The 10,982-nt window shown below is 42.1% G+C and overlaps 1 protein-coding gene across 4 annotated transcripts; it reads right to left on the reverse strand.

Moving 5' to 3' along the window:
• Window positions 1-5,580: 5,580 nt before the first annotated feature.
• LOC125520134 lies at window positions 5,581-10,682 on the reverse strand. 4 transcript variants are annotated; one of them, XR_007288499.1, is made up of 4 exons: window positions 9,347-10,682; window positions 7,489-7,627; window positions 7,215-7,261; window positions 5,581-7,084 (listed from the first exon to the last, which is right to left on the reverse strand). XR_007288499.1 is itself a non-coding variant. In XM_048684963.1 (1 exon), the coding sequence occupies exon 1, from the start codon at window positions 10,588-10,590 to the stop codon at window positions 9,412-9,414; it is 1,179 nt and encodes a 392-aa protein (XP_048540920.1). In that variant the 5' UTR covers window positions 10,591-10,681; the 3' UTR covers window positions 9,164-9,411. The 4 variants fall into 4 exon arrangements, 1 of the variants encoding a protein (XP_048540920.1); XR_007288498.1 differs by lacking the exon at window positions 7,489-7,627 and having other exon boundaries at window positions 5,585-7,084; XR_007288500.1 differs by lacking the exons at window positions 5,581-7,084; window positions 7,215-7,261 and having other exon boundaries at window positions 7,287-7,627.
• Window positions 10,683-10,982: the final 300 nt, after the last annotated feature.

The raw sequence follows: 10,982 nt of genomic DNA on the forward strand, positions 1-10,982 counted from the left end.
TTGCAATGTAAATTCAGTGTTTCCCCTTTGTAACTTTTCGGTCTCACCGAAAGAGCAAATCGGTCCCACCGAGTTTGCCTGACCAACTCTCTGGTTAGCTAATTATCAAATTCGGTCTCACCGAGTTTGTGTAATCGGTCTCACCGAGATTACGTTATGCCCAAACCCTAACCATATCAGTCCTACCGAGTTGCATGTCAGTCCCACCGAAAATCTCTAACGGTCACTAGGTTTACATTTTCGGTCCGACCGAGTTTGTTGATTCGGTCCCACCGAGATTGGAAAACTGTGTGTAACGGTTGGATTTTGTGTGGAGGCTATATATACCCCTCCACCTCCTCTTCATTCGAAGAGAGAGTCATCAGAACACATACACCATTCCAACTCATATGTTCTGAGAGAGAACCACCTACTCATGTGTTGAGACCAAGATATTCCATTCCTACCATATGAATCTTGATCTCTAGCCTCTCCAAGTTGCTTTCCACTCAAATTTTCTTTCCACAAAATCCAAATCCTATGAGAGAGAGTTGAGTGTTGGGGAGACTATCATTTGAAGCACAAGAGCAAGGAGTTCATTACCTACACACCATTTGTTACTTCTTGGAGAGTGGTGTCTCCTAGATTGGCCAGGTGTCACTTGGGAGCCTCCGACAAGATTGTGGAGTTGAACCAAGGAGTTTGTAAGGTCAAGGAGATCGCCTACTTCGTGAAGATCTACCGCTAGTGAGGCAAGTCCTGTGTGGGCGATGGCCATGGTGGGATAGACAAGGTTGCTTCTTCGTGGACCCTTTGTGGGTGGTTGCTTCTTCGTGGACCCTTCGTGGGTGGAGCCCTGTGTGGACTCGCGCAACCGTTACCCTTTGTGGGTGGAGCCCTCCGTGGACTCTCGCAACCGTTACCCTTTGTGCGTTGAAGTCTCCATCAACGTGGATGTAGGATAGCACCACCTATCCGAACCACGGGAAAAACATCCGTGTCTCCAATTGCGTTTGAATTCTCCAAACCCTTCCCTTTACATTCTTGCAAGTTGCATGCTTTACTTTTCGTTGCCAATATACTCTTTGCATGCTTGCTTGAATTGTGTAATGATTGCTTGACTTGTCCTAAAATAGCTAAAATCTGCCAAGAACTAAAATTGGGAAAAGGTTAAGTTTTTATTTGGTCAAGTAGTCTAATCATCCCCCTCTAGACATACTTTCGATCCTACAGTCCTGACCATCAACTGTAATAAGAGAGCCTCTATACTCAACTGCAACTTCAAGTTTCATCTAATTTATGTCAAATACGTACAAAAGTAAATCTCAAAAGAGCATCATATGGAGTCACATACGCTTGACATATCCTTGCATATATTCTTATGCTTCCACCTTTCGTGTTGGAGATTCCACTAAAAGTTGTTGCTAACCGGCCGATTCTGAACATTCAGATAGAAAACTGGAACCTAGAACAGAAAAATTATATATAGTACTGATACTTTTCCTAGAACCAACAACTTGATTAATGCATAGTAAACTTAAACCAGAATTAATTCCAATTGGAACACAAAAACTTGCTAAAAAATAATCGAAGCTAATGCTCAGTTCAAACTAGATATTGGACTAGGCATAAAACCACATGATTATTGCGGTCTCCTTTTTTTGCGGAGACGATTATTGCAGTCTACTGATTACCTGGAAGCAAACAAGCTTGTGTATGATGAGCTTATCATGCAGTGATAAATACATTTAGGACACCGCAAGACTTAAAAATTATATCCAAACAAGCCTGGGCAAGCCAAATAATTGGCTCCCATCCAAACAGATGTACAACAAGCATTCAACGTCATTTTTTATCTAGGCAGACGTTGTCTCAAATCCAAACAAACCCTAAGTGTTTGGTTATCAAATTGGCTTGCTAACCTCTAAAAAAGTTTCCAGCTTTTGGTAAGTTTTCACATTACCAAATGTCGGTATGCGAAAACATTAGATAGGCATTTTTTGCTAACAAACCAAGTATACACTTTATTTCATAGGAGTTTGTCCATTCGTGGAAAGGACATTTTAGTAAAAGCCTGGTTTTCATGTTATGCAAACAAACAAAATCTTGTAGGATTTTACGGTGTATGACATCGTGATCCCAAGTTTTTTCTATTCATGCATTTTCAAAATCTTGCAAATCAGAGAGGCCCGAAATTGACAATCATATTGGTTGGAAAATAAGTTTTCCATATCAATGATGTAAAGTTAAGGTGCATACAGTCATACAAAAAAATGGTAAAATGTTACCTCAAAACCATATGATGACATGTTTTTTTGGAAATGGAATCCCAAAGCTATCTTTGGTTGCAGTGGGAGTATATCAGTAACATGGCATGCAACTACATTACTAGGACCCCCTCTAGTTACCTAGATGATAAATAACTCACATGTAACCCGAAAGTGCTCTTCTGATCCCGAGCTCACATGCACCTGGATGAATAGTAAAATCCAAAAAATAAGTTAAAAAATTCAAAAGGTTTTGACCTTTTTGGCAAAAAAATGATGGGTCACCTGTTGCAAAATTTGGTGATGGAATGACAATCGTGGAGGTATGAGGGAAAATTGGTGCTCCAAAATGCTTCAAAAATAGTCTTTTTGGAGCATCCTTTTCTTGCCTAGACCTTCACGAATGTCATTCCATTACGGAATTTTGCACAAATTAAAGGTGAAGTATTCATCAATGTTTATAAAAAAGCAGATTTTTTAATTTACTTACTATCTTTTGGATTTAAGTGTTCACCTGAGTGCATGTAAGCTCGGGATCAGATACTCCGTGTCCCATATAACCTCCAATTTCAAGAACTATACAAAACATATATATATTTCACCTACCACAAAGAAAGAACAGATCAATTAAAGCTAAAAAGGTCAATTTCATAGTTCAATGATGCATAGTCATTGTTAATCATACTCCTTGATGTTCGTACTGTCACACAGATAGTTGTGGTTCCGAATTAAATTAAATTTTTGGGTTGATACAATTATTCCCAGTCAACCGGCAACTCCTAGAGGTCCATTTTGTACTCCAAACACACCAATTACAACAACTACTTGCTAAGGTATGGATTGAAAATATGCACCGACCATTTCGGTCCACATAACCAGAATCCTTGTCGTAGGCATGGGCCCAACCCTGAGCTCAAGGTATGGACATGGTTAGTTGTCACTTCAAGTGTAGCATACGGTACTGCATTGTCATCCAATCAGACAAAGAGATGAGATCCTATTTAAGGAGCTATAAACATCCCTCGCAAAAAAAGGAGTTATAAACACAATGGTAGTAATAGTTAGGAAACTAAAGATAGCAAGGGGCAAGCTTAGTTTGTTACTACTAAAGATTGTTTCTTTTACTTTATATAGAAGTAGGTATTAGTTTCTCAGGCATGAAGTCAAGTAAGTATTTCATACAAAAGAGACATCACATATTGATTTATAATAAAGCATTGAGTTAGTTCGAAGACACAAACTAAAGCATGAGAGACTCTATGAATCACGCCTCTAATTAGGTTTTGGCCTGTAGCTATCGTTGGTGAGTGTCGTATCTCTGGTCTCTACACCTTTACCAACTTCAGCATATGACAATCCTCATGCAGTTGCAGTCATATCAAAAGCATGTCAGCCTGTGACACAGATAAATTTCCACAATAAAAGGCAAAGATAGCAAATCCAAACTGACAAGAACAAACTATTCCATGTGATGGAATTGAAGGAATTTGCTTCCACATAAGACGATAAATACAAATGGAGTGGACTAGCTCCATTTCATGTCAAGAATACCCGCACAAGCCGATAAATGCACTAGAGTGGACTAGCTCCATTTCACATCAACAATACCCATCATAAAAACACATGCCCATCACAAGCCTCTCATTTCCGATTACTCTAGTGATGTGGAACAAAGAACATGGAGAATGTCCATATATGCATTCAAAAAGTAGATAAACTAGTTACATAGGCTTGAAAGGCATCAGGAATCATTTTATTTTTGGAAATTACAGACGTACAACTAGTTTGGACCCATAAAGCTGGGCAACATATCCATTCTGGTCAGCCTCACATGTCTTGCATCGGATTGATACCATGGGACTTCAGAATGCTAGCGGTGTCCATATGGCATCCACCCTTATCTTGAGAACCAACGGTTCGCCTGGATGTTGCTATCACCATGGCTACAGATGTAAGCTGCGTGTGGTGTGATTATGGTGTTGTCATTCTGGCAAATTATGGTGTTGTCATTCTGGCAACAAATCCGACTGTATCACAATTGAGATAGGATACTAGATTTTTAGCACCCGGGTGCCTAGACACCCTGTTATCTGTATCATCCGCGCAGAATATGGCACCTGGAGATCTATGCCATGCACTGTAGCGTTGAAATAAATTAGCTGGTCTAATGCTTCGTTAAGCACGAGAGGGTTCACGATATTTGAATGAATCTGGGCCTACTCTAAGCCTGTTCCTCCTGACTACCTACCCCAAAAAGGATGGATGGACATTTGTGACATGTCGGCCTGCCAGAATATACAGAGAGATATACGCGTCGGCTCCTCACTTTTCTTCTCTCTCCCTTCATAGCTTCTCCCTTCATGGAAAACAGTTCTTTTCTGTCCTCTCCCTTCCCTCTCTCACACAGCCTCTCTCTCCTTCCAATCCTCCTCTCACATGGGCTCATAAAAAAGGCTCTCTCTCCTCACCTTTCTCCTCTCTCTTCACTAAAAAAACCAGAAGAAAAGACAGATAAGAAACACATGCAATCATGCATGCGTTGGGTGAACGAGTTGACAAAACATCTCGCCTTTAAACTACTCACAGCGGGGAGTAACTTCAACCAGTAATATACATGTGTTACTAGTATATGTTAGTACCTTCATAGTGAGAGTAACATATGTGTGATATCATGCAACACTTCATTTAGTAGTTTGTAGACTCATCTTATCTTGATATGTGTGATATTACTCATAGTATGAGTAACTAGCTATATTACTCAATTCATCTCTCTTCACATTAAATCATTGCCACATAAGTAAATTTGTTGATTTGGACCTTATGTTACTTTGAATTCTCACCCACTGTGAATAGTCTTACTACAGTAACCAGACCTGACAAGCTAGTCGGGAACGGTTGCCAGACCCACTCTATCTGCTGCAGCCTAGGACTGGCCCTGTTTGACTCTGTAAATTGCCTGCTTAATTAAGTGACAACGCAAATGGCCTGCTGCTGTCTACGTCACAACACTAATCTTGGAAAACGCTGATCGCACGGGATAAGGGGGTGAGGGGACTCCCGGGTGCTTTCACACCTTTTCGATCGAGATAGCCTCAGGCTGATATACCAGAGCTAAGCAGGAGGTTTCTTGGTAGCTTTTTTAGCTCACATATTCTTGATCATCACATGTAAGAGAATATATATCCTCAACAAGAGTTTCACGTTCCGGAAAATATTAAGTTGAATAGGCAAATAAGTTTTTTTTCAAAAAGGAGGAATACCCCCCCGGCCTCTGCAACTCATGATGCACACAGCCATAATTGGCAAAGAAGGTAATTATCATGGAGTGACATATGCTCCAATATACGTATAGATGTATTCTTGTGCTCACATCTTCCATGTACAAGATTCCACTAAAAACTGTTGGTACCGACCGGGATCCTGAAACTTACTAATACAGAACTGAGAATATGACAACAACAGTGAACTATTGAGACTTTGAATAGTCCTTCATTGTAGAACCAACATCCTAAGTGATACTATAGAGAAAGATGAAACAAGAAATAACTCCAACTGAAACATAAAGTCTTGCTAAAAAACAATGGAAGTTAATCTTCAGTTTCAAACTAATATATTGAACTAGGCAGCCAACACATGATTATTATTGGAGTCTGCACACATGATTACTAGGAAGCAAACAAGCTTGTGCTTTTCGTGTAACTATAACTATATTTGTGGCTCCACAAGCCTTACAAATTCATATATGCATACACACACAAAATGTGACATATAAAATGCAGAAGTTGTAGTTAACCAGAACAAGTTACTGCACGTATTTTCTGAGACGGTACGAACAAGAATACATGTAAAAATATCTATTAATATAGGATGTGACAAGGTTTTGTTTGAAACTGACTCCACGCAGCTGATGAGGACAGTGAACTCTAAAGATTATGATCTAGCGAATTTAGGAGCTATTATCAGGAGCATAAAATTCCAAATGCATGTGGGGTTTTCGGTTAGTAGTGTTGTGTCTTGCCCTCGGGATTGTAATAGGGTGGCACATGTTTTAGCTGCATATGGAGCTAATCTGGGAGTTGATGTGTGTGAGACTTGGCTGGGCCAACTCCCAGACTTTGTACTGGATTATGTAAAGGGCGATTTGCCCTGTACTGTTATATAATGGAATGCATTTGGTGTTCCTTTCAAAAAAAAAGACCCTGCAAGCGGCTAGATGAGGGTGACTGTAGTATCCCTGTTCTCTTGATCTTTACCAGGTTCAGCACATGACAGTCAGTGTGCAACCTTATCAAATGCCTGTGAGCACATGAAAATAATTAAATAAATATGGTTCTACAATAAAGATGGAGGTAGCAAATCAATATAACTAGAAGTACTGCATGCATGTGCTGAAAATGAAGAATCCATCCACATTAGCCGATAAATGCAATGCAGTGAAGCATCTCTGTGGCAGCAATGCCCAACATATAAACATACGTACATTCGAAGCCTCTTTATATCCCAGTTAGTCTACTGATGATGAATGGAGATCGTCCAGATATGTACATAGTAGAGATCACGTTGAATGCAAATGGGACATACTTGAGAGGCATTGGGCAACCCATGTGTCAGAGTAATTAATTTGGTTCCTTTAGCCTCGTTAAGCAGAGACTGATGGACACCATATCCATGGCATCCACCCCCATCCTGAGAGCAAAAGTTTTGCCCTCTTGTTGTTATGCCCGCTACTGCATGCTGAGCTATGTTGCTTGTGGTGTGATTATGTATGTGTTGTTGTTTAGGCAACAATGACGCATGTACCCTGGTTGAGACGATCTCTATTCGGGTCAACATATTGCCTGCAGGAGGTTAGCATGATTATGAATAGTTCGGTTGGCTCAGCTATCCTGACCATCAATTGTAAGAGAATCTCCATAATCAACAGCAACTTCAACTTGGTAGCATAACTACATTAGAGACTCAACTTACATGGAAATGAGGAGGCTCAACGGCTTCAGTAATGAATGTGCTCGCACCTACACCATGCTAACATGTGGTTAAAACTTTAAACCTTAATCCAGAGTTAAGGAAATCCTGGAGTCCACTAGAGTAACTAAGCATCTATATGATTGTTTGTAGCTGCTAGCTCAACCTATAGATATTCATTGGTTTAAAGAAGACGTTTAGCAATAAGTACTTAAGATGGAATTTTGGAAATATATTTTGTAATGCAAAAATACAATCAAATAATATGGCCACTCACTTGCTGTTAATTTATAGCCTGGCCTCCAGATAATCAAACTAAAGTTCAGAGTAGAGATAACCCGGTAAAAAAAGAGAGTTGATATTGTAACCTTCAGGTTTCCAGCTTCTAGAAAACCATTCCTGGAGAAGACATTCATCTGCCGCGAAATTTAGATTTTTCATGCGAATGAGCTGAAACTAGGCAAACCGCACCAGTACAATAACTAGAGGACTATCAAGCTTCAAATCATACAATGTAGTATAACCCCCCTTACACCCTTAGTTTTTCTTCTGAATATAAGGGGAGCGAATCTCAGTCTTCATTTTGCAATACTTATCAGTGCAGGGCATTGGGAATTTTCAGAGGCCTTTACAGAAAACTTAAAACTTCAGCCACTTTGCAAAACGCGATACATGGAGTTTTTCTAAACCCAAACACTGACTTCCCCCTCCATTTAGAAAAAATTAATCTGCAGGTGTACTATTTTCATATGTCACTATACAGTCTTGCATATTTTCCTGTCAAAATACTCCAAAATTATCATCATAAAAAGCAGCTTGCTACTGTTCTCAGCTCTTTCAAAGCAACAAGTGTGAAAGATTCACAGCATTTCCAGATTACTATTGTCATATGGCGAGTATATATGAGGAAAAATTGGGGTTAACAGGTTTGATCTGGATGGATAGGGTTTGCTATGGTTTTTAGTCTGGATTTGGCTAGGGCTTCTACTGGGACTTTGTCAAACTGTTTTTGGCCCAGGGAGAATAGGAGTATTAGGATTTATCTATTTATTTTGAAAATCAAAATTGCAGATACTCCATAGTATATTATACATATTGGCATATATTGTCATACCGCCATGCAACAGATACATATAGGCAGTTTGGTGGAGTATCCGAGTTTGGCATATATTGTCATATCGCCATTACAAACTCTGACCCATCTGTTTTGTTATCATGAGGTCTGCAAACCTTCTGCCATTTGAGGAGCTGATATATAACATCTTGATAGTACAAAAAGGATATTTCAGCCAAAAATAACAACCACAAATGTTGAAAATATCAGTATCTTTACGGCCAATTGTTTGTTTCAAGAAAGGAGAAAACCATACCAGAAACGAGAACTCGGTTGTCACTACTGCATAATTCATGTAAGGTATCACACACCAGGTTATGTTGGGCTTATTGGCTTGAACACTATCCAAATATAGCAAGTTCTCTCATTCTATTATTGCCCCATCAAGACAAAATTAATATCTCTTCAAAACAAGATTGCACCTCACCATTTTCAAAAATCATTCCATCGTCTTGTATAATGTTAGAATCTCTGATTGTTTGTAGTTATACTGTGTGATGTAGGCTCTAAATGATTTCAACTTGGTTTGTGGAAAGCACATAATTTTGCCAGTTCCTAAAAATTAATCTTGAACAGCTGAAGCCAATACCTCGATAACTTTTCTAAATGTTCATATGCATGTCTCTGAGAAAATCAAAATCCAAATGCAACCATTTAGAAGGGAAAAAACGTTCCATCACACGTCTGATAGAAAGAAATCGTCAGAATACTCATGCACCGTCCATACATGTTCCGTCCCACGCATGAGCTGATTCCTAGCAGTTCCCCATTTAGAATCAGATATACAGATGTAAAGTTGCATCTCAATACACAATAATTTCCCAGTGAAAGCCCAAGAAACAATAAAACCGACTGCAGATGAAGTCAAGCATGATCATTCCCAGAAATTTCATTACACGCTCTATTTCTGGCAAGATGATAATCTGTAACCATGCTTTTTAATCAGTTAATAACACTACAAAGGATCACTTAGAGAAAAACTGCACAGAACTTCACCAATGAACCAAGGGGGATGACAAACCTTAACTTTTTCCATCCAACATGGCAATCCTATGGTGCTCACCCAGGACAGGCAAGGTAGATTCTCTAGTTTTCTTTTGTGTTCTCTGATAGCAACTCCATCTGTAGTTTCCCAGCACAGCTAGAAGCATAAACATCAGCAAGGCCTGGAAGACTCTCCTTGTAAGGATGCACGAACCTGCCAAGAAACTTCTTCTCGGACAGCGAGGCGGCATTGTAATCAAATCGGAGATCCAGCAATCCCTTCGTGTTCAGTAGCTTAAGCAAGCAGTACCGGGGAAACAAGCGGCGCTCAAGGCTATACTTGAGCAGCACCGGCCTTTGAGCAATGTAAGATATCTCCAGTCCAGCAACCTTTGTGAGGAAATGCACATTTTTCTGCAGCCTCTCCTCGGATATGGTCAGGATGCCCGGCATCGTCTTCACAGCTAGCAGCACATCGCCCTGCGACCAACCAAGCGTCTCGAGGACTCCGATCTTGTCGGTGAGCTTCTCCGGGCTCTGGACGGTGAAGGCCACAAGCGCGTAGAGGAACATCCGCGAGTTCTGCGACACCCCAAACTTGTCAATGTGCACCAAAGCGTCCTGAACTTTCTTGGGGGTCCTGACGAGCACCCGGGAAATGAAGGGCTCCGAGAAGACGGAGGGACTTAGCCCGCATTGCCGGAGGAGGGCCAGATTCGGCTTGGCCACCTTCTCGAGGTCGGCGGCGAGGAGGCCGGAGTTCATCTTGAGGGCCTTGAGGAGCTTCTCGTAGGAGCCGAAGACCGAGAGCCAGAAGTCGAGGTTGCCCCTGAGGGAGCTGCTGCGGAAGGAGCAGAGGGCGAGCGGGACGAGGCGCGCGACCTCGGAGCGCGAGAGGCCGAGCTCCCTCAGCTCGGTGACGCGGGGCGCCAGGGTCCTCTCCACGCTGGCGCAGAGGAACCACGGGTCGACGGCGACGATGGCGGCGATGTCGGAGCGGGGGACGCCGAGGCCGGAGAGGAAGGCGACGACCGCGTCGGGCTTGGAGGAGGACTTGAGGTGGGAGATCTTCTTCGCTGCCTTGACGGCTTGGGCGCGGGGGACGCCGCAGGTGGCGACGAGGTAGTCCTCGGCGGCGAAGGGGCTTGGTGAGGCGGATGTGGTGGCGGAGAGGTTGCGGGCCTTGCGGCGGAGGGCAAAGAGGGGAGAGACGCGGGAGGCGCGGAGACGGGGTGGTGAGTGGACAAGGAAAGAGAGGACACGCGCTCGGAGTTGGAACATGGCGTTGCGGCGGCGGCCGGCCGGCGGAAGCTTTCGCGGCGGCTGGGGGGAGATAATACAGGGCGTTTAAAATCTTCTATTCTTTTCCGATTTTTAGAGGGAAAATATCCGAATAATCATGAGTGGACATGGTTCCATCTGAGAATGGAATCACCTCCATCCATGCGCACTTGATTCGTGTAGTATTTGTATAATCAGCCTGTATATCTATTTCTCAGCACCGCTCCAGTGTAGTATAGGCCTTCAGTGTAGTATAGGCCTAGTATTCCACGGTCAATAAGTAAGTAAGCCCCACTTCACAATAGGTAAACGTTTGTGTGCGGCGCGCCGGCCGAACTTTCGGCCGGTCACGCCGCTGTACTCGTGCACATACATAATAAGCAGAGGCCCAT

The sequence above is a fragment of the Triticum urartu genome, chromosome 7 (assembly GCF_003073215.2).
Source record: "Triticum urartu cultivar G1812 chromosome 7, Tu2.1, whole genome shotgun sequence".
NCBI lineage: Eukaryota > Viridiplantae > Streptophyta > Magnoliopsida > Poales > Poaceae > Triticum > Triticum urartu.

What these genes read in the sequence shown, in the direction of transcription:
- LOC125520134 (XM_048684963.1), bottom strand. Translation starts at nt 10,590, where the DNA reads ATGTTCCAACTCCGAGCGCGTGTCCTCTCTTTCCTTGTCCACTCACCA.